Source organism: Papilio machaon, chromosome 17 (assembly GCF_912999745.1).
Source record: "Papilio machaon chromosome 17, ilPapMach1.1, whole genome shotgun sequence".
Taxonomy (NCBI): domain Eukaryota; kingdom Metazoa; phylum Arthropoda; class Insecta; order Lepidoptera; family Papilionidae; genus Papilio; species Papilio machaon.
In genome coordinates, this window is record NC_060002.1 from 1536690 (window position 1) to 1561344 (window position 24655).

Consider the following 24655-nt stretch of genomic DNA (forward strand, 5'->3'; position numbering starts at 1 on the left):
AGATTTTTTATGAAATTCGGGCAAGAGACAACATTTGCCTATTTTTTTAAATGAACACAAAAAACACACAATAATAAATTGTTGACATTTTACTTGTTTGTTTCCATCGTTCGTTTAAGGAACCTTACGATATTATTACTGCAAAAATTTACATATATACGACGGTTGCTTATTTACAAGATTCATAAAAGGATTTCGGAACGTTATGTTTGTTTTTTAATTGTTAACGTTGAAAAAATTCAACTGCCAACAGTAAGTGGCCCGAAATATCAAATTATAATTTAATACAAAAAAAAAGCTTAAATTATTTTCGATAAATATTTTTCAAAGGCCCATCCCTAACATTGGACAAACGGTCTATACAAGCATGTTACGGCGCGAAAAGGGAAAATGTTAATCGCATTCCGCTACGGTGTTGTAAAGGTGAATTTATTGTTTTTAACTTCACGATATCTACAAACATGTGCAGTTTTGTGAAGCTGGCGATAATACATTGTATGTACACCAACCGGTGTTTTATTAAACTTTATGACAACGTACACTGACCCTTTATATTGTTGCATGTTAAAATAGCAATCGTATGACCTCTTCTTGCACTTATCATAGTTTAATACGGTTGTGGAAGGGAATACAAAAGCCTTAATACAATTTAAATTCTGTTCTTACAAATACAAAAATATATACACAGAGTAGTGATAAATGTATAGACGCTATTTTGAAACTACTGGAAGTTTTACCTTCCTTTTATGATTCAGGGTACACTAAGATAGAATGAACGGAGATTCATCCCCTGAAGGAAAATTGCACAAGGAAAATTGAAAGCACTATTAAACATTCAAATAGGAACGAAATCATTGGCCATGGCGAAGATAACATTATTATTTTGTTATTACCTTTTTGGATTCTGGACTTATTCTATTTAAAGATAAAACATTAGAATTATTTTATATTATTTCTATATAATTAATGGTTGCTGTATAACCGTCCCCTCATCCATCTTTGAAGGAAAAATTAAAGGGTTGTTGAAAGGGCTCCAAGATAACTGTGCACCCTGTATTAAAAATTAACAACGTCTCAAACAGTAAGGGCCAGTGAATGAGCGCGTGGATGTTCTATTCTGAGTAATTATATATGATTCATTTTTCACCCTCTTTGCATTTGAAGCGTTCTTAACTGGAGAGACGCGATAATGACGCTTCGAGCAACAATGACGTCATAATGTTTGCAGGCGTAACGCGCTTGACGACCTTGTTAGACCAAAGGGTTATTATTTGCTGTGATTTAATTATTGTCAAGATGACGCCATTTTTTTACTTTGGATCTCCCTAGAGTTTGAATCTCATTAAAGCAAAATTAGCCGACGTAAAATATTTACTACTATGTTATATATTTAACGTATTTCAAAAGAACGATTTTATGTAAGATGAAATAAAAAAATAAAACCGTAAAAGAGGAAGGCTCCTAACGTTATACTAACAGAAAGTACAATAAAGTTCACTCAAGCGTAGGTAATAATTTACTTAAGCCTTAAGAAATTATTTTCAACTCTGAATTGCGACCTTAATTTTGTGATCTGGAAAGTCGTTAAACTTATCTCAGGGGGAAAATAATGCATGCGTTAATGGATTTCCGCTGTCGAATCATTTGTGCAAAGACATATTGTTATTTCTTATATTGAGTTTGAAAATAACAGAGACGACAATTTGTTTCATAGTTATAAAATACGTAGAACTTAATTTATATATGTACAGTCAGCAACAATATGTATACATTAATAAAACTTTAAAAACTTATATAAGCCTTCGGTTATATAAATATGTATATACAAATTCATTAATAAAATGGTTGGTATACGGACGGATACATGGATAAATGTTTTTGAAACCGAAGGTGTATACAAGTATCTGAAGTATTGTAAATATATGCATGTTTATGCAGATGACTGTACATACTTCTTTTGTTTGTAATTAATTCTCAAATATTATTAAAACGTAGCATTTTTAAATTCATAATCTTACTAATATTATAAATGCGAAAGTTTAAATGGATGGATGTTTGTTAGAAAGTGTCTCCGGAACGGCTGAACGGATCTTGATGAAATTTGGCACAAATGTAGAACATAGTCTGGAGCAACACATAGACTACTTATTAAGTTTTTTTTTAATTCCTCGCGGACGGAGTCGCGGGCAATAGCCAATAAATATATATTTTTAAAAGTAAAAGCGTGTTAAAATATTTAAAATCCACAAGCTTTAAGTTTCTTTTTCTTATTCTTTATCTTTCTTTTCTATTATTTCCATTACTAACATTACTAACGGACTTAGAGCGATATAATCGTTAAAATATAAGCTTTATGAAACCATGTCCAATGTAAAAAGGTTTTAATAATGTGAAAAGATATTAAAAAGGTTTCGCTGTCTCATGAAAATGTACCGAAAATGGAAATTTAATGAATACTGTTTTTTTACGACTGTTCTTAAAAAAAAAAAATCAAAGAACATAAGAATGTCAAATTATATTCATAAAACCGACAGTACAAGTAAATTTCATTTTACCTTATAAGTACTATTCCTTTTTAATATCAAACAAAAAGGAAAATACATTTTATAACAAGCTTATGCCGCTTCGCTTGACTTCATCCGCGCGGAATTGAAAAAAAAAATCTTAATTAGTAGTCGATTTCTTTTTTCCAGACTATGTTCTACATGTATGCCAAATTTCAGCAATCTGTTAAGCCGTTTTGAGTATACCTTATAATAAACATCCATTCAAACATCCAAACTTTCACATTTACAATATTACTAGCTATTCCCACCTACTCCGTCTGCGCAGAGTTTTAAAAATGGGTTACATTTGTATAATTTATTTGTATAATTATTTTGTATAATTTTAAATATATCTTATGTGTTTCTTGTGACTATGACTAATGTCTGTGTGTCTGTGGCAAATTTCAATAATACGAGTATATGTTAAACGGTTACGGAGTTAACAAGTAAACACGTGAATCAAACGTGTCCCACAGGAACCGTAAATATTTCCGGAATCATACAGCCTATGTGTTCTTCAAGACTTTGCTTTACATTTAAACCAAATTTCATCGAGATCTGTTAAACCGTTTTGGAGATACGTAGTAACAAAATTTCATTCATCTATCCACCCAAACTTTCTCATTTATTACTACCTAAAAAAAACTTTACAAGTAGCCTATATGTTCTTGCAGATTATGTTCTATATTTACGCCAAACATCGAAATCCGTTGAGCCGTTCTCGAGACACCTTCAAACAAACCGACCATCATCTAAACATTCGCATTTATAATATTAGTACGAAGTAAGGTAATATCAAAATATTAATAATAATTAACATCAATAATTCGTATTAGTAAGATAGCGTGAATTAACTAACAACACTATAGTGCATATAAACATTGATAAACTTCGTTCAAAGACGCTTCCATTGTAATTCGTGCTAAATTCAAAATATCTAGTCGCAATCAATGTTAATACATAAACAAGCGGCTGTCGCGACACCAATATCGTTAATAGTGGTTACAGATACGAAAGCTTTCATGTACAATTTATAGGCTGACAGCGATTTTAATATTTTATTAATTTAAAAATATTTACTAAGTCACTCCTAGCTCTGCCCAATAAATGAAACAAAAGAAGTGGAAACTTAAATAGGGTAACCATGATTTTTGGAAATAAAAAAAAAATACTTTAAATATAAAGAAGATGGAAAGTGGCCGAAATAGCAAAGAATACTGCAAACACATAAATACATATTTTTTATCATCATGCCTGGCATTAAAAAATTTTTAAAGTCTTCTAAGTCTAAGCGCTAAATCTATGTTATAAGCATCAGGTACTTCTCTGGATTTAGATGGTAGATGTGGAAACAGAAAATGACGACCATTGTTGTACTTTTGACAATTTGTAAACTTTTATAATAATCCGCACAAATCTCATGACATGCGACATCGATTTATCGCGATATTCAGAGACAATAGCGCCATTATTCGAAGCCAAGCTAGTTAACAATGAACCAAACGCTGATTAAGCAGTTCCCTTAGGATCGTAAATTATTATGTTCCTAAGCAGCCTGCGGACAATCTTGAGTGCTGCCAACGAAAGCTGGTGATCAAAATGATTTAGTTACTTAACCGGTTATTGTTTAATCAGTTCTATTTGTTTGAGACAATATATTACACATTCTAGAACATTAATAAAATTATATTTACTTACGTGTAACTCAATTGTGATAACAATAGAAAGCTATAAATACAAAAAAGAGAATACAGCAATATATTATAGCCTATGACTTTTCAAAACTTGAAAAATATGTTTCTATTTTTTAATGAATAACACGGAAATGAAAAAAAAAAAAATAAGTATTCCAAAAATTAAGCAACATTTTAGGAGTCTATGAAAAAAAATAACTTCTTGTTCTTTGAATATTGGTGTTAAATAAAAAAAACTGTTCGTTTGAAAAAGTTACAAAAGCCTAAAGTGACCTTCCTGCTAAAATGTGTTACGACTTCACTCCGATGTACTTGTAAACCCTCAAATATTATCATTAGATGCGTAAATCGTGTTGTGACTGGCGACATCACAAAAGCAATTTATAGTCATAAAACAGTTGTAAGGTCCCGGTTGGCGCACCAGGTAGGAACAACGCGGAAACATGATCATATGTTGATTTATGCTCGGACCTCCTATACGCGAATACCCGGGATTGATACTACAAAGTCATATGTTTCATTTGTGATTAGAGGTATTGATACTAATTTTGTAATATACAAACTGACTTGTGACTTAATTTCCTTTTGGAACGAAGTTCCTTATCGCGCGTTGTGAAAGGGGGCTAGACGGAAAAAATTCTTACGAAAAGTTGTCACGACACTTTTTGCTATATCACCATGGCAACGACGTAACAATATATAACGAAAATTCATAGAAATAAAATGTACTTCTTGTGAAGACTTAAGTTTTTTATTCATAGAATAAACATTGGTTCGTTCACTAATTAATTGAAAGGAACTTCGTTCCATCCGGGTTCCCTTGACACCTCTCAAGTTTTTTTTTAAAGAATAGAAGTAAAAATTCGAACGGCATATAATTTAATAGTTTATAACATAAAAAAAAAATGTGTCATGTAACATTGTGACGCCAAAAAAAAATTCTAGCATGATGAAAAAAAAATATGTAGGTCGTAAACAATCATTATTGGACGTGTCATTATTAGTCATTTATAATAATTTAATGATTACGCAATCATTGTAAATATTATATCTTTTCCAGACTAGATTAGATTCGTAGTCGTGGATTGTGATAATAGTCAATAATACTGGCAAATTAATATTAACCTTCAAACAGATAGGACTATAAAATATTTTATAATGTTTTTTAAAATATTCACTGTTTTATTTATAATTGTTACTTTTGTAAATACCAGTAAAGTTACTTTTAATGGACATAGAGTGTACAAAGTTATCCCAAATAATGATAACGAGAAAGAAGTAATAATTAATATACAAAAGCAAGGAATCGGTGAACTTTGGTTGGACCAGTTCGATGTACGTGATGGAGTTAGGATAACAGTTGCACCGGAAAAAAATCAACAGTTTCTAGATACTATGAATAAAAACGATATTGAATATAAAGAAATTATTGCAGATTTACAGCAGTAAGTAATTTTACAAAATCATATTGTTTTTATATCATAAGGTAGCAAAGCAAGCGACCACCTAAATAGCAAAGCGACTGCTGCGCATAGACGTCTGAAATTGTAGAAGCGTTGCCTAACTTTAATGCACAGAAAGAGGAAATTAACCCTTTCTATGCATTCCCTTCTCCGCCTCTGGCACGTATATTTAATGCTATGGTATTTTATCTAGTTTAATGTACCGAACAATGATATTGCAAAATTTCTTTTTTAAAATAACAACGTAGTATAAATTCTTTTAATGTAACAATTAATTATTTAAGTCTACAGTAGATATAGGCTTTTCGTAGTAATTTCCATGGAATATTAAAGAAGTTTTTATTTATTTAAGGGTTATAGACGATCAATTGAAATCTGCAAGTCGTTCGGACAGAAGCACAAGTTTCCTATCATTCAATTGGGATAGATACCACACACTCGATGAAATATCCAACTGGCTTGATGAACTTCAGTTCAACTATCCCAATATTGTGACTACTGTAGTGATGGGACGATCTGTTGAGAACCGAGAAATTAAAGGAATCAAAATTAATTACAACCCCAATAGAAATAATACATTAATCGGTATGATAGAAGGTACACTTCATGCGAGAGAATGGATAGTACCAGCTACAGCAACCTGGATTATTAAAGAGTTTTTAACAAGTACCGATCCCGAAATGAGAGCGTTAGCAGAGAATATTGAATGGCATATTTTCCCAGTTGTCAATCCTGATGGGTATGTCTACACTTTTACAACGGTAAGCATTTTAGTAATAAACGTAAAAATTTACATTAACCAACACTAAAAAAAACTGGGACTTACGTAGAATAAAAGTGAAATCATTATTGTATGAATACAGTTTCACAAATGCTAGATGATTAATATTGAAAATGACTTGCATATATTTTACAAGTTTCATGTATTTGATAAATAACACTTCCAGCATAGAATGTGGAGAAAGAATCGTAGTACACGAAACTTCACATCGTGCGCTTCAACTGGTGTTGATGACGACATGAGTAATGGAGTCGATCTCAATAGAAATTTTGATTTCGCATGGATGGGTAAGTTCAAAACAGTATTTGACGAAGGAACACTATTATTCTGACGATAGAACACTACTATTTCTTCATACAATTTTGTATTAAAAATACTAGATTATTTTATGGTGGAATGTTTTTATTTTCTATGTATCTAGTATGTTATAAGAACCCAAAAAAATATGATAATGTTTATTGTTTGATTAGATATAGGTTCACAAAAGGGTTATTAAATGAATTAAATAATTCTTTTTCATCCATTTTATTTCAGAAGTGGGAGCGTCTGACAATCCTTGCACCAATACATTCGCTGGACCGTTCGCATTGTCAGAGCCCGAGGCTAGAGCCGTCGCTGACTATGTATTGACGCTAAACAATCAAGGAAGACTTATTTATTACTTCGGTCTTCATTCATACACTCAATTGATTGTTGTACCCTACAGTCACATTACAGCTGAAGAGTCTGCTAAATTAACAAATTATGCAGATATGGTAATTATAACGAATTTAATTAATACGTAGTTACAAATAACAGAGAATAATATGTAATGAGTAACAGAGAATAATAGTAGTACAACTATAATATCTAATGAGTTTATTTATTTAATAATAATAATCATCAATAAAAGATAACATAGGTACTGCTTACACCAACAACCAGAAATGTTATGACCCAATTTAAAGTACATTAATTACGGTTACAGTATGAAATCGCAGTAAGAGGTACTGAAAAATTAAAGGAAAGATTCGGCACAGAATACAGAGTTGGAGTTTCGGCTGACATTATGTGTAAGTCGTATACTAGTGTTTAGCTGTAATGCACGCTATAATTTTATACTTGATTATGAGTATTAATTAGATGAGAAATAAAGAATTTCAAATGATTAAGACAGAAAAAAGATTTGATTTTACGAACTTATCGAACAACAACAACTAGGATATCAAATTTACGATGATGTAAACTAATATGGTTATTAACTTATATCATCATCATCATCAACAGCCTTTATCTGCCCACTGCTGGGCATAGGCCTTTCCCAATGCCTTCCACAGTACGCGGTCCTCCGCCTTTCGCATCCAACAACTTCCCGCCGTGCGGATTATATTATTATTAACTTATATAGGAACGGCTAAAACACTCACGTATATATATCCGGTGTCGGCACCGACAAGTTGCTCACTGCCGCGTCCGCGAAATAATACCAGTCCCACTCATCCTGATGTAGGGCCCCCGTGGGGTTCGAAACTAGTCGGTGCCGACACCGGATATATATACGTGAGTGTTTTAGCCGTTCCTATATAAGTTAATGATAATGTCTCACGAAAGTTTGAATAATTTAATATGATTAAGTGAAAATAAAAGGAATAGTAATATTTATTTTCTTTTTAGATCCAATGAGTGGTACAAGCTTTGATTGGGTAAAGAACGTAACAGATGTTCCAGTTTCATTTCTCATCGAGTTAAGAGACCTTGGCGAATATGGATTCCTTTTGCCTGCAAGTCAAATTATCCCTAATAATCTAGAAATCATGGACGCTCTATTGGAGATTGATAGAACGACCAGGCGATTGGGTTATTATTATTCAGGGACAAATAATCTTATATCTTCTTTAACTTTGATTGTATTCTCAATTCTGTTAAATTATTTGTAAATTAAAAGTTTTCTAGCTAATAAATTTGTTTCCTTCTTTCTGTTTAAAACGAGCTGTCATACAAAATGTAAATTCATTCTGACTTGAAAAGGACGTGTTGATGAATTACATTTATAAGTAAATGAAACATAGTTTCTAAAAGTAAATGACGCCAGCAAACGTTTTGTATGTATTTTGTAAAAAGATCGTTTGTAGTTTGAAAATCTTTTGAAGAAGTGAAAATTTTACACTAATTGTATTTAATCTGAATCCATAGACTACATTTATTACATACCACGACAGTTATAGATAGCAAATAATCTTCAATGTCTTAGATAAGATATGATACGAATTCAATATTTTTGTTTATTATTCGATTTAAAATTTAATAAAGTGCACGCTTAGCAAAAATGAGGTTAAGTTATTTATTAATATTAAGTGGTTGCGTATTAGTTAGTTCATATAAGAGTTATGAAAACTATAAAGTGTATAATATAGTTCCAACAACCGATTCACATGTTCAGATTTTAAGCGATTTAAGGAAAGATGGATATGAATATTGGACTGATGCCATTGCTATTGGTAGTACAGTCAGGATTATGGTACCACCGAATAAGGACGACGATTTCCTAGGATACTGCAAGATAATCGGACTGAATCCAGCAGTCAGCATAAGTAATGTACAGAAGTAAGTAACTTTTTTCTTACTAACCCGTTTTGAAAGTATACTAAAAGTCAAGGTCAAGGCAAGCGCAAACTTTTCCCTAGAAGAAATATAAAAATAAGGTAACAAGACTAACGATTAACAAGATATTACACTTGCTTAAGAATAACCTTAATTAGGAATTTCCAATTTTAGATTAATCGACGACCAGTTAAAACCTCACGGTCAAATCGATCGAAGCAATAGCCTCGGGTCTCTTAGCTGGACCAGATACCACACACTACAAGAAATTCATACCTGGCTCGATGAACTTGCAGAGAGTTACCCCAATATTGTTACGCCAGCTACGATAGGATTTTCAACAGAAAGACGCGAGATCAAAGGTATTATAATAGACTTTAAACCTGGCCAAAGAGGGAACAAACCACTTATTGGGATGATAGAAGGAGGTATACATTCACGAGAATGGATTTCACCTGCCACGGTTACTTGGATTATTAAAGAATTCTTGACTAGCACTAACACTGAAGTGAAGAATTTAGCAGAAGCGTTTGTTTGGCATATATTTCCGGTTGTTAACCCAGATGGATATGTTTATACTTTTTCGGATGTAAGTATCGATTATAATTTAGTAATTTTATTAATAACACAAAAAAAAAAAATATTTTTTTAAATTTTATATATTATGACAACAGGATCGCATGTGGAGAAAGAACCGAAATCCTGTCAATTACGTGAATTGTACGAATGTTGCCAATGACTTGAGCAATGGCATCGACCTCAACCGGAATTTTAATTTCCTTTGGATGAGTAAGTACTTCTTTTCTGCCACCAAAGGGTTAATGGGAAATTTTTCTATGACTTACTGGTTCGCTGATCATAGGAGACCAGATTATACGATATACGGTTCACTATTTAACTTAGTTAAGTGACCCACCCCAACATCGTTCAGCCAAACGATTTATGTTATAAATCGTTACGTCACAATTTCTTTTAATTTTAGCAACCGGTGCTTCTTCCGATCCATGCATGCAGACGTTTGCCGGGCCATCAGCGGGATCTGAATCTGAGACACAAGCGATATCCAACTACGTTCTGACGTTAAAACAAACCGGAAACTTTATCTACTACTTCGCTTTCCATTCCTACTCTCAGATGATCCTTGTTCCGTACAGTCACGCTTCTGGTAGCCAGGTCCTTGAAGCGGAGAATTACGCGGATATGGTAAGAAATGACATCTAATTATTTTTATTCACTTTTATATATCTCGGTTTGCCTAATTAACCCCTAGAAATTGTTAGGGGCAGTCCTAACATAACATAACATAAGATTTTACATTTATAATAGGAGTACAAAAGTACAATAAATGTGTTGTAATTTTTGCTCACAGTTTGAAATCGCTATCCGTGGATCTGACAAACTCACTGAAAGGTACGGTACACGCTATACCGTTGGAACATCAGCTGATATTTTATGTGAGTTTTCTTATTTATTTTTATCAAGCAAGGATGAATCAGAAAGGTTTGAAAGACATTTCCCGATATTTGTATTAAAGGTTGTGACAGCAGTATTGTGTCTCAAGGACTTTACCCACCAGACTGATATCAAGACAAGGCCGTAATACGAAGTCAATATAAATCATTTAGTAATCACGGATTATATATTTACCAATACATACATAGTATGTACATAAATGCGGACTCTTTAAAGATAAAAATTAATCTTTAACATTTAAAATGGATTTAATTAATCTATGTTTTGTCGTGACGTTATAATGACCGTCGTCGATAATTCTTTACTATTAGAGAAGGTGACTTAGTACCGTTGGAAAAATAATAAAATTAGTTATAACAAAGACATGTTTGATATCATCCAATCACCACTGGACCAGCGTGGTGGACTGTCGCCTAGTCACGTCTAACTTGGGGCAGGCTCCGAAGCCCTCAGTGACATATAGTGAACTGACGATGATAGCATATTTAATCCATAAACATAATAGATGATGCTTTGGTTACAATATCATCCCAAAAACATCCACAAAATCACCACTTACGTAGTAAGACTGCTCATTAAAGGTTTTGAAAATAGTTGGTATTAGTTTCTATTTGTTAAAACTCTATTGGCGTAATAAGCCAGTGTATGAATTTGAAGTTATATTTCAAAACTTTTCAGATGAAGTCAGTGGTTCAAGTTTCGATTGGGTTAAAGGCGTTGCTAAGATACCAATAGTGTATCTGTTTGAATTACGAGATGTCGGTGAATACGGATTCCTGTTGCCCGCTGAGCAAATCATTCCTAACAATGAGGAAATTGTCGACTGCCTTCTCGAAATGGATAGAACAACACGACGAATTGGATACTATTCCAGTGCTGGATCTATGACTAGTTCTATAATTATAGTATTGATCAGCACTGCGATATTTATTTTGAAATAAATGTAAATGTAATTTTCTAACGGTGGACTTTTATTTATTGTCATACCAGATAATAATCCCACAAAGAATTGCGTTATTTCGGTATTACTAGGTTTGAATTGATTTCACAATACTTGTCATTTGAACATTATCTATGGTTGAGGCATGTCAACTGTAAAGGTGGTATGATCTGAATAAATTTGCAACTTAGTCAGTTGATTAGCAGGGATACTCAACTTGCGAAAACATTCGAAATGTTTCTTATGAAATATTCTTCTTCTCTTATGGTAGTAGACGATATAAGACAAAAGGATGATTTGTCTGAGAATTATCATTGGTTTTTTAGCATTTTGACTGTTACAAAGGTAACGTTATGATTATAAAGCCAATGAAATGCCAATGAGAATTCTCGTTAATATATATTTTGGAAACAAATTCCTTAAAATAAGACACCAGGCTATATTTCTCAGGAAAAAATGTTTCTGTAATTAACGGAGGTGATTTAGCAATGCAGAGAACGTTTACTACTCCCGTGGGACTTGCAGTGGATAAGGGATCATTTATTTTTACAGACACGAACATCATACAAACTACTGTTTACATTCTAACGATGTTCTTAAGTGACTAAAATACATAACAAAACATAATAATATGAGTAATTTTGTAATCTTTGTACAAATCATGAAATCTAGTTAAGATACTGGTAGAAACTGGCCAGTTATAGCAGTTGTTTGGAACGATTCCTGCTGCCAAGTTCCGTCATCGAACGATAAGATTGTCCAAGTACCATCCACATCACCTAGATGACTGGCAATCCACAACCATGCGGTTCTTGCGCAATTTCATGCCTCGAAGGTTGTGGAACGGTCTGTCGTCTGCGGTATTTACAAACCAGTATGACTTAGGCACTTTCACGAAGCACGCGTATCTCTTTCGAAAATACCGACAAAGCATCTGTAAGTCCTGTGGTGTTTCAGACGTCCGTAGGCTTCTATAATCATCTAGGTGTTCTAGCCGCTCTCATCTCTTCTAAAACTTAAATAATATTCTTCTAGTTACCAAAGATACAGATATTACATATAAAATAAACAAAAGTGAAATATTTGATAGATTTAAAACAAGAAAAATCACAGAGGAACAATAAAGCTATATAAAATAAGTTAAAAATAACTTCGTAATGGGGCACCGGATGATGTGAGTACGGTTGACAGTAAATGGTAAATAATAATAAATTACGTCCACCCCCAAAAACGTGACGCGTCACTGAAATCAGACGTCACGGCGAAGCCACAAATCATAACGCACACCTATTTGAGGCACTTCGAACAGAAAATGGGGAGGAGCGGTATTTAACAAAACTAATTTCTAACCTTTATTAATGTTTTATGTTTTTGTGTGTCAAAAACCAATTTGTGTTTATATTAAACCATTGTTAATTTCAAGCTTGTGAACTATAATTACAGCAAAAGGTTCATGTGATGTTAATTACCACCTCAAGCCATAAATAACTGCAACCTAAACATGTTATAACCAAGCAAGCAAATGGAAATGGAAATAGAATAACTAAGAATATCTCACCGGCATTATATTTTTTTAAGGAACTAATAACCTCAAATAACTCTAAAAAAGTTAACTAAAAATATAATAAACACAAAGTATTAATAATACAAATGAATGAAAAGCCTCTCTACTCTTGTCTCTGTTTCCAGAATATTTTTAATTTGTATGGTAATGATTCTTTTCATGTCTCTATTTATAAATTTCTCGTAATTATTACGACGTGAAAAAGGGTTTAATAATATTATAATGCTTAAAACAAACTTTATGACACTTTATGACTTGCAATTGATCCACACTTACCAGTCCTAAAATCTCATTCATAGTTTTTATAGTAAAATACTCGTATTATTCAGAAAGAACAATCTATCCAGGATAGCAATATTTGCACATCTTAAATGCGAATGTTCAGATGGATGGATGAATGTTTGTTTGAAGGTATCTCCGGAACGGCTCATCGAATCTTAATGAAATTTGAAACAATTGTAGAACATAGTCTGGAAGAACACATAGGCGACTCATTTAGTTATTTTTTAATCCCGCGCGGACAGAGTCGCGAGTGACAGCGAGTATAGTGTAAAAATATTTAATTTAATTAATACGTAATTATTTTATGATTAAAATATAATTAACTCATATATTGCATGAAGTTATAACATATTTCATTAACCTAATTATCCATTTTGAGTTAATTACATACCACAGATTACAATATATTTCACGGCTTCAGTCTTCGCTAATTAAACTTAATATAGAAACGACATATTGAATAATAAAAATATAATAACATAATATAATTTAATATGCCCTTAATTTCAAGAGAAATCACATAATACAAAGAAGCTGGTAATAATCTTACTAATATTATAAATACGAATGTTTAGATATATGGATGGATATTTGTTTGAAGATATCTCCGGAACGGCTCAACGGATCTTGATGAAATTTGGCACAGATGTAGAACATCGTCCGGAAGAACACATAGGCTACTTAAAACGTTTTTATTTTTAAATTCCGCGCTGAGAGAGTCGCGGGCAACAGTTAGTAAGTAATAATTTAATTAGTTGTGTTGTGCTTCAATAGCTAAGTTTTATTAGATGATCTGAGTAATAATTTGATGGGTGTATAATAAAAGAAAAAACACTTGTGTTCTTAACATGACCTTATTTCGTAAGAATGACAAGAGTGACTTTAATAATGTCGCGACGAGCGGCGCGCATTGGCCACACAAACCCGGTGCCGGTGTTGCCGTAATAATTGCTTTGTATACAGATTAACAGCAGAAAGTATGGTAAAAAGTGACTTCAAACAAAAAATATTAGATTCATTTTCTAAACATTTCGTTATACTTCAGAGAGCAAAGGTACTACAGATTGTAGAAATAAAACGTAATTTTTTTTAAATACGATAGAATTTTCTCACAAATAAACTAAGTTAAGACTCTGGAACAGCATAGTATTCGAATTGCACCGTAATTTTAGTACTTCGTCTTACATTCTCATCGATTAGTATTTAAAAATATCAACAATAAAGTATTCAGCCGTAGCGTAACTCGCAACGTGACCGTCTAAACTCTTTTTCAACATTCAAACCCATCTTCAACACCATCCATCATTCTAAAGTTGTTAATGAGCTAAAACTAAATATTTTCTTTAAAGTAATTTACCCTTACACCAATATATCAAGACCTACCATTATTAATATTTATTGCGAGCTCCCAGGTCCAAAGATAGTTGGATGACCAACTTATAAAGAGCCGTTTAGTCGATGGTTTTCTTTAACTTCTCGTATCATATTTATTGGTCGATCCCCTCTATATTTAACATCGACACGTTTAAGTTTTAAACTATTATAAAAGCTATAAACAAGTGGCATAGTCGTTCATCGAAGCTTTAAAATTTTATACACGAAAAGTTATTTTGGACAAAGCGGATGCTTATTTGTATCAATTAGTTGTGATCATCAAAGGAGTTTATTTTTTTTAACTGCCATTAAATTATGACGGGGAAATTTTATTTCGTTATAAAAAGTAGACAAATGTTTTCACTGACATATTTTAGTTGTTATAAAATACACTATTACGAAAACCGTTAAGTTACCATTAATGTCACATAAACCTGTACTTAATGATAACTAGGGATCGCCCATAGTTCGAAATTGGAACATAATTCATAATCAATGCTTTTAATTTGTATTTTCGACTAGCGGTCGGCCGTGACATCGTCAGCACAATATTAAAACAAAAAAATAACCTATAATATGCCCGTGTGTATGTACCCTCCCGCCAATGCCCAATCAAAACCGGTGCAGCCGTTACAGCCGGACAGACGGAAAGACGGACAAACAATGGTAATATTTAATTATTGCATTCATAAATAAAATTCACTAAACACGTGGACTAATTATTTGTTAAAATATTTGAGCCGTTACTCAAAATCACCATTCCGCATTTTACTAGTCAACACGAACTTATTAGGTTGTGTACGTAGTGTAATAAATTTCGAATTGTATTTTTTATGATAAAAAAAAATTAAATTGAAAAAAATAAAAACTATAATATAAATGGTTTGTGAACGCACTTTTGTCGTGGGGTTTCACTGTCGGTAATAATGCAAAAATATGGTCCTTCTAGTTAAAAAAAATTAATTAACAATTTGTTATTGTTCGACTATTCCACTATAAATTAATGTTTACTTTTTTAACACTGTAACAAACTTAACCATTTTACTAGATTGAAACATAAAGAACGAACGATAAAAGTCGAAAATGTTACCTTAGAAACTGTCTTGGCAGTTTGCCGAGATAAGACTAGCGGGACGGAAAAATAGCCAACTTGTCTTTTAATACGATAACACGTTTACGGTGAAAACAAAAAAAAATCTACTATTCCTGCCAAACATGTCGCCTGAACAAATGTAATTTTATTGAAAAACTTGAAAAAAAAATATTTGGAATCGCTTCGCTTATCGCTTCAGCTTACTAATATAACCGCAGTTTTATATTTGTGAACCAATGGTACAGTTTTTTTTACGTACCCACATTCTTTGCGCGCTCGGGGACCACTAAACGCCATTTCTGGTAATTATGTGAAAGTTTGTGACTTCCTTTTGCATTCCGTTAAAAAGTATTTTTTGTGACATTAAAATCTTCTGCTTCAATTCCCTATCCGTAAATTATTTCATCTGAACTGAGTCTATTCAACTAACAACCTAGTCATTACTACGAGTATGTATTGAAAATATACATATTTTTATTTATATGCTGCCATTGATGTACATTTTTTTATGTTTACTCACAATGTTAGTGGATTGAGTAAGTCGCTTTTACGACATTATTAAATCACTAGCTGTCACCCGCGACTGCGTCCGCTCGGACCTAAAAACAAAACTTTATTAGTAGCCGATGTGTTCTTCTAGACTAGACTATGCTCTACATCTATGCCAAATTTCATCGAGGTCCGTTGATCCGTCCAGGAGATATCTTCAAACAAACATTCATCTATCCATTCAAACAGTCACATTTATAACATTAGTAAGATTTAAGAACTTCTTGGTTGTATGCAGCTACCTACATTGCATCAGATGAATGCAGCTAAACCATGACTGAATTCAAAACTGTACACAGTTTGTGGGTCAACTCGATGAATTTCTTTGTACGTCTTACATGGTGCTCAATTTTATATGCCTTAAATATTTGCTATCATTCATTAGTATTGTTTATAAATATGGTTAAAGTTTGTGTAATTTAATAAAGTGTTATTAGAATAAATATTTTAATATTTGTTTTGACACATTAAACATGTTAATTTCTGTTTGTATTCATAACTCTTCGTACCTGGTGAGCATCTGCGGGCCATTAACGACCCGGCGTGTCGTCAGCCGCACCATACACACACCTATTCTGGAACCGGAAAGCGATCTTCCTCACCACAGTAACATGAACCGTCAAAGAAACAAAACTAACAAACGCTACGGATAATTGATGGGGAAACGACGTCCCATTTCGTCAGCTGTCTACTGACGATGACATCTGAGGTGACAGTACTAATTTTAGAAATCACGACACGATATCGTTACGTTGTCGTTAAATAATAAAGAGTTCGAAATAATTCGATTATATTTTTTTTCACATATTTCCAAAAGAAAAATGTAATTACATTCACATAAAACTACAGTTGACCTTTTTTTTTAAAACAATTATGCAATTGAGGGAATATTTTTAAATATGAAATATTAATGGTCTAAATTTAGATACATTGGCGACTTCTCGAGGAAAAGCAGACAACTGAATAGTAAAAAGTTATTATTTTTTAATATATATTTTTTTGTATCGTTACGATGTTATGAAAATCGTGTTAATTAAATGAGATTTGTAATAACTTATGACAGTTGAAATGTTCATCTCTGATATTTGTTGTGAAAGCTTTTAGTCTTAGAACATCAAAAAGAGTATTCAAATAGTTAAAATGTTATGTGTCAAAAATATTAATATTGTAGAGGACAGTATAGTAGCCAAAAATACAAAAGAAAACAATATACTCGTAGCTTTATTTTTAGAAATATTCGTCATTGCAACTGTAATACTAATAAGACCCTATCTATAGCCCCAAAGCCTCAACTGACACTTGTTTTAAGAAATATTGTCATCCCTTACATCCTCTTTGATAAAATAGACATGACAATATGTACAGTCAGCTACATAAATATGTACAAATTTATAATACTTTAGAAACTTGTATAGGTCTTCGGTTTCAAAAATAATTTTACATTTATTCGTCAGTGGTCGAAAGGCTTTGGATTTTTTTTGCTCGTCGTCACTTTCTTCGCCGATATGTGCAGGTTGCATCACGATGTTTTCCTTCATCGTAAGAATGTCGGATAAATGTACATGTGAAAATCAAAAATCGAAATCCCTATGCATAGCGGGGATCGAACCTGAACGTGTACATTTTGCTCCGGTTCCGTCAAGCGCTTAACAACTGCACCACCGATGTTCTTTTGCGTTTAGTCTGCATTAGTATTTAGCTGGGAATTTTTTTTGTTTATCTACCACCTGAGTCGATGTTTAATGAAAGACTTTTTACTCTAGATAGGTAGTTAGTTTCTTTCCTAATAGGATGTTGAAAGAAAAATGCAAAATATTTGTTACTTTGAATAAATTTTAAAGCAATTTCTTTTGAGCGTTCAGAAAACATTTTCTACTAGATGCATACTTTTAGATGGATCTTATTCCTTAGTGGCTAATTGAAACAATGCTCGGTTTATAAAAGAGAAAAATTGCTTTGATTCAAGCCAGTGCTTTACAAAGGGAATATTCAACTTCAGTAGCTTTCGCTGTGAGGGTATTAAAATAAAATTGTCTAAAGGTGCATTTGATGCAATAATGCTTTGAATGTATTTAATAACAGCCAGCATTGCGAGAGTCATTTTTAATATTATAGTGTAAGATATTTGATGCAAAAGTATTTTAAAAACAATTAAACTAACAGCGAAACAGTGAATTTAACTCTACTTCATAATAATCCTCGCTGTAGTATAAACTTTAACCGAACGTAAGTAAACAAAAATGTCAGACGTTCCGCAATGACGGATGGAAAGAGACTGCCTCGAGCAGCAGCGCACGCTTCCTTATAAAACCTTTTTTTTGTGTGGCTACCCTCAACAGTCCTAACACGGCTTCTCCTGACATGAGACCGTCCTCGGGCTCGTTCTTCCAGCATCTTCAACACTGGAATTCGTCTGTAACAATGGCATAGAGTCTTTCGATACCAGCTCGTTGGCAGGCGCTATGCGGGCGCGCTGCTAGTCGTCAGGCGCTGCACTGGCGCGCTGCTCGGCAACAGGTGCTGCATTGGCGTGCTGCTCGGCAACAGGTGCTGCATTGGCGCGCTGCTCGCGACAGGTGCTGCACTGGCGCGCTGCTCGGCGACAGGTGCTGTACTGGCGCGCTGCTCGCGACAGGTGCTGCACTGGCGCGCTGCTCGGCGACAGGTGCTGTACTGGCGCGCTGCTCGCGACAGGCGCTGCTGTGGCGCGCTGCTCGCGACAGGCGCTGCTGTGGCGCGCTGCTCGCGACAGGCGCTGCTGTGGCGCGCTGCTCGCGACAGGCGCTGCTGTGGCGCGCTGCTCGCGACAGGCGCTGCTGTGGCGCGCTGATTGCAGACATGCACCGCTGAGGCGCGCTGATTGCAGACATGCACCGCTGAGGCGCGCTGATTGCAGACATGCACCGCTGAGGCGCGCTGATTGTAGACAGGCACCGCTCAGGCGCGCTGATTGAAGACAGGCGCGGCTGTGGCGCGCTGATTGCAGACAGGCGCGGCTGTGGCGCGCTGATTGCAGACAGGCGCTCTGCTTGTAGACACGCGCAGCTGCGGCGCGGTGCACAACACAGCTACATAGTAGGAAACAAGACCGGACCAAATCTGCATCTATATCAATAATGGTGTCCTCGGTTATTTGATCATAACTCTTTATGGTTTCAAAACATTCGTCACATGACCACGCGAGCCATGACATCACTGGCAGCCCGCAGTATGCCAGATACTGAACGTCCCGCAGTCCGTTCAATGCCTTAATTCACAAGATCATGTAGGGCAAGCGTCCCGCAGTCCGTTGCCGATAGGAGCGTCCCGCAGTCCGTCCTCTACATGATATTAATGGCAGCCCGCAGTATGCCAGATGCTTAACGTCCCGCAGTCCGTTTAATACCTTACTTCAAAAGACCATGTAGGGCAAGCGTCCCGCAGTCCGTTGCCGATAGGAGCGTCCCGCAGTCCGTCCTCTACATGACATTAATGGCAGCCCGCAGTATGCCAGATGCTGAAGATACCCTAGAAGCATCATCTCCTGATACAAAACGTCTCACAGTTCGTTCACTATCTCACTTCTGCAGTTGGGTATCCCGCAGTCTACGCAACGCAGAGCATCTCGACAATACATGGACAAAGCAAACTGAACTAATAAAGGGCATCAATGACTATTACGACATAATGACATACGTCTGACTCAGGTAATGGCTTAACACGCTCAGCGCAACCGACTAGCCTTACAAGTTCACTTTAAAATGAAAAAATCATGTTGGCATGTAACGTGTTAAATCTTGCCACGACTCGGCCTTACCTGACTCTCACTAATAAATTGATCGAGGTATTCAATTTCAGTCTTTAGTAAAGAACACATCTTTACATTAATTGAAAAGTCTGATGTTGACTTATGTGGCATGAAACTTGAAATATAAAAATATTGGTTCGATCTTACCGCAGTACAAATTGAATAGATCGCGTCCACAATCCTGTCTGCTGTGAAATACACAGACAGCGCGTGAGCCTCACTGCCCACATATTCCCATGCAGAATACATGGTTTGGTCCACGCTACCCATGTTTCGCGAACACTGGTACAATTCTGATTTCGACTCAACTTACTGCGACTACAACGATTATCACGGTAACGATCTGACATTTTTCTCTTTGCATTTATTTTCACGAAAATGCAAACACAAACACAGAGTGAGCAAAGTGGATAGAATCACGTGGATCCTATCCCACTTCTGATGTAAGATATTTGATGCAAAAGTATTTTAAAAACAATTAAACTAACAGCGAAACAGTGAATTTAACTCTACTTCATAATAATCCTCGCTGTAGTATAAACTTTAACCGAACGTAAGTAAACAAAAATGTCAGACGTTCCGCAATGACGGATGGAAAGAGACTGCCTCGAGCAGCAGCGCACGCTTCCTTATAAAACCTTTTTTTTGTGTGGCTACCCTCAACAGTCCTAACAATAGTAAATTTTGACATTCAAAGTATAGACGAAGTTTTCTTTGATAAAGCAATAAAAACAATTTGATTTTTATAGTAGTGGCAATGGAAACAACTTAAAGGTATATTTGAGCATTTTTTTTTTTTAACAGAACAAACAGCCGCTCTACGAATATGTTCTAGTATCACTCTATTATGAACCAGACGTTTTTTGCAAACTGCTTTTAATTGTATTGTACCATTCGCAAGAACGTAACTTTACATAGAAATTCTCGAGAAAATTATGTACCTTTACATTGTTGTGCTAAAGTGATGATAAATAATTACATTTCTGAACCAATTGAATATTACTAAAATTACTGAAGCGATTTTAAAAACTAAAAAGTCAGAAAACATCCGAAAGAAATAAACCAAATTGTGCAAAACGGTCTAGCAATAGTACTATTACTTGAACTATGTCTAGAATAAAGATTTAAAAATATAGTAACTTACACAACATAGTAGCAAAAGCAACTTACGGATGTTATGTGTACGGTCAGCAGAGGAAATCCTTCCGCTGACGACGTCCGCACTATTGAAACGAATGTTTTACATTTCTCTAAAGAACATAAAACTAGACATGAGAACATCTTGCTTCAAGAGTCTATTTTTCGAACATTATAGTTATGGTACATTCATACCTACTTTCATTATTTCAGCGGTATGTTTACGTATGATATGCTATTGTTGCAAACAACAAATCAACAGTAATACTCCATTACCAAGTCATGTCAAGTCACTCCAGCCCATTGACAGATGATGCCATTTCTGCCCGGAATCGAAGTCGGCCCACCGTTGGGGGAGCGAACCTAACGATCCGTATGATTTATTACTGTCATTTTCCCTCCATTCCGAAATCTAAAAGGGAAATATTCCAATCCTATACCGTTCGAATTCAACCTATTGATGTTACTAATATAATATAATTTCGGACATTCTATAAATGTCTGTTATTACCTTTCGGTTGTGAGTTGGTAAAGAAAAGGATCTCATACTTGGTTCGTAATTGCGTTTTTGAACAATTCACTCCCCCACGTAATAAACTTTCCTTGTGTAAGAATTGTTTTATTGTTACCAGTAATTATGAATGACATTCCATTGTGTTTGTTAAACTTTATTAATGAAATTTTGGTTTCGAATTATTTAATTTACGTACATTATTGTCGACAAATTCTTTATGATTTGTATTTAAATTATGTTCGATTGTATTCTTAGGTTTTTTTTTTGGAACGAAGTTCCTTATCGCGCGTTGTGAAAGGGGGCTAGACGGAAAAAATTCTTACGAAAAGTTGTCACGACACTTTTTGCTATAGTAAGTATGTTAACGACGAATGAGCGCTACTTCATCATGGCAACGAAGTGACAATTTATAACGAAAATTCATAGAAATAAAATGTACTTCTTGTGAAGACTTAAGTTTTTTATTCATAGAATAAACATTGGTTCCTTCACTAATTAATCGAAAGGAACTTCTTTCCATCCGGGTGTCCCTTGACACCACAAGTTTTTTTTTTTTAGTTTTTGTAAGTATGTATTGTAATTTTTTTTTGCTGTTTTTTACAATTTAATTATATTCTTGTAACCTCTTCTTGCAAATATGGCACGCATTCTTTTAGAACCTTAGTTAACATTACCGCTAATTGTTATTCATCTTTTGCGGCTCCTTTTTCTGATATGATGTTCATATTTCTCATTGTCGTTTTTGCGTTATTTACTGAACTTTTATAATTCGGCATAACTCCTTCTTTCCATAAACATATGTACAGCGCTATTCTGTGACAATTGTTGAATAATTTGCACCCGAAATAGCAATAGCTTCGATTTATTTGCTATTAAAAATTCACAACCTTGTTGTTTTTTTTTATGATGCAGCAAAAATGTTGTAAATTTTTCATTGCATGTAGTCGAATCGATATCACGAGATAAAACAAATGTTAAAACTGTAACAAGTTCTGCTATAGTTTACGACATACTTAATATGTAATACGAAGAGTAACCGCTTAAACTTATAAAAACTAAATTTTTATATAAAACTAGCTTTTACCCGCGACTCCGTCCGCGCGGAATATAAAATAGAAAACGGGGTAAAAATTATCCTATGTCCGTTTCCTGGTTCTAAGCTACCTGCCCACCAATTTTCAGTCAAATCGATTTAGCCGTTCTTGAGTTATAAATAGTGTAACTAACACGACTTTCTTTTATATATATACTAGCTTTTACCCGCGACTCCGTCCGCGCGGAATAAAAAATAGAAAACGGGGTAAAAATTATCCTATGTCCGTTTCCTGATTCTAAGCTACCTGCCCACCAATTTTCAGTCAAATCGATTCAGCCGTTCTTGAGTTACAAATAGTGTAACTAACACGACTTTCTTTTATATATATACTAGCTTTTACCCGCGACTCCGTCCGCGCGGAATATAAAATAGAAAACGGGGTAAAAATTATCCTATGTCCGTTTCCTGGTTCTAAGCTACCTGCCCACCAATTTTCAGTCAAATCGATTCAGCCGTTATTGAGTTATAAATAGTGTAACTAACACGACTTTCTTTTATATATAGATACTTCATGCAAACATAGCTATTGCTATGTAACCAATTTAAGTATCAATCGTTGAACAAAGTATTACATTAATTTGATACTCGGCTATACAATATTCGCCGTTAACATCGTTGCCAAAATTTATGTCGCAACTTTGGAAACATAATTAATTGGCACTTTAAACAAAGTTCGTAACTCTGTCAACAATTTATACACAAAGACATCTGAGATAAAACCCCAAGTATCTTTTCGTTCCATAATTAATTTTCGCAGAGATTATTAATAAATTATTATCATAAACAAACTTTGTTGTGCCTCCGTCGATTCCTTTGTTTTTGTTGGCGGTGTTTTTTTTTTTATACGGCATTGTAATACTGAGGCTGTTCTTTTAAATGTTGAGGCGATCATGAAATCTGATTATGGTCGTTTAGATTACGTGATAACGTTTTTATTATTTTTTTTATCTCAAGGTCGGTTTTTTTCTTAATTAGGTAATCTCTGATATACAGAAATATTCGAACCATTCGAATTTTCTACTAACTTAAATGACGTAAGAATTAATTTCAAACAGAAATGCTAATCAAATTTCAAATTCTGCTTGACGTTTCAAGTCGTAATTTAAATTTAATTTTAACCACAAAATCCGTTAACTATTAAATTAAAATAATATTTATTATACAAATAGCAACGTAAAATTTCAATAATACTTTTTGAAAACAATTTCAGTTACATCTTTAAAAGCATTTCAAAACAAGCGTTGAAATATGAAACGTTCTTTTCATTGTTATTACGGACTTTCGCAAATGTCAAGCAGTGTTCGCTTTTCATTTCTATGGCTCATTTACCGCACAGTGTAATGAATAAAATTTTATGTTGTTTATTTCGCATTAAATATTATTTTATTGAAATGTATGTCTACATTAAATTATAGCATTAAATATAGTATTATTATTAAAACATTATTCACTTCATAATTTGTTTCATTCTTTTTGATGTGAAACATCTATAGGATCACTTGTAAACCGAATCGTTGGGTTGGCGACGCTTGCCGTGGCGACGGGTCGCCAAGCTATACTGAGGTATACATATATATAAATATTATGTGTTTAGTTTAATAATATTGAATATTGAATATAATTTTTATTATTATTATTATCATTAATATCTAATATCATTATTATCATTAATATCATTAATATCTTTAATATAATTAATAACATTAATATAATTAATGTCATTATTATCATTAATTTCATTAATTTCATTATTATCATTAATATCATTAATGTCATTTTTAT

At 33.9% G+C, this 24655-nt stretch overlaps 2 protein-coding genes across 2 annotated transcripts; both read left to right on the forward strand.

The window, feature by feature from the left end:
- Positions 1-5371: 5371 nt before the first annotated feature.
- LOC106708633 (zinc carboxypeptidase) lies at positions 5372-8410 on the forward strand. Its single transcript, XM_014500170.2, has 6 exons — positions 5372-5685; positions 6056-6464; positions 6651-6771; positions 7019-7239; positions 7452-7536; positions 8138-8410. The coding sequence occupies exons 1-6, from the start codon at positions 5399-5401 to the stop codon at positions 8398-8400; spliced, it is 1386 nt and encodes a 461-aa protein (XP_014355656.2). The 5' UTR covers positions 5372-5398; the 3' UTR covers positions 8401-8410.
- A 357-nt stretch (positions 8411-8767) lies between these two features.
- Positions 8768-11478, forward strand: LOC106708634 (zinc carboxypeptidase). Its single transcript, XM_014500171.2, has 6 exons — positions 8768-9067; positions 9239-9653; positions 9739-9853; positions 10047-10267; positions 10434-10518; positions 11216-11478. The coding sequence occupies exons 1-6, from the start codon at positions 8790-8792 to the stop codon at positions 11476-11478; spliced, it is 1377 nt and encodes a 458-aa protein (XP_014355657.2). The 5' UTR covers positions 8768-8789.
- Positions 11479-24655: the final 13177 nt, after the last annotated feature.

Excerpts from the sequence above, each read along its gene's own strand:
- LOC106708634 (XM_014500171.2), top strand. The coding sequence starts at position 8,790 with ATGAGGTTAAGTTATTTATTAATATTAAGTGGTTGCGTATTAGTTAGT. Across the intron at positions 9,068-9,238 it reads AGCATAAGTAATGTACAGAA|ATTAATCGACGACCAGTTAA; the intron begins GTAAGTAACTTT and ends TTCCAATTTTAG. Across the intron at positions 9,654-9,738 it reads ATGTTTATACTTTTTCGGAT|GATCGCATGTGGAGAAAGAA; the intron begins GTAAGTATCGAT and ends TTATGACAACAG.
- LOC106708633 (XM_014500170.2), top strand. The coding sequence starts at position 5,399 with ATGTTTTTTAAAATATTCACTGTTTTATTTATAATTGTTACTTTTGTA. Across the intron at positions 6,772-7,018 it reads TTTTGATTTCGCATGGATGG|AAGTGGGAGCGTCTGACAAT; the intron begins GTAAGTTCAAAA and ends ATTTTATTTCAG. Across the intron at positions 7,240-7,451 it reads TAACAAATTATGCAGATATG|TATGAAATCGCAGTAAGAGG; the intron begins GTAATTATAACG and ends TTACGGTTACAG.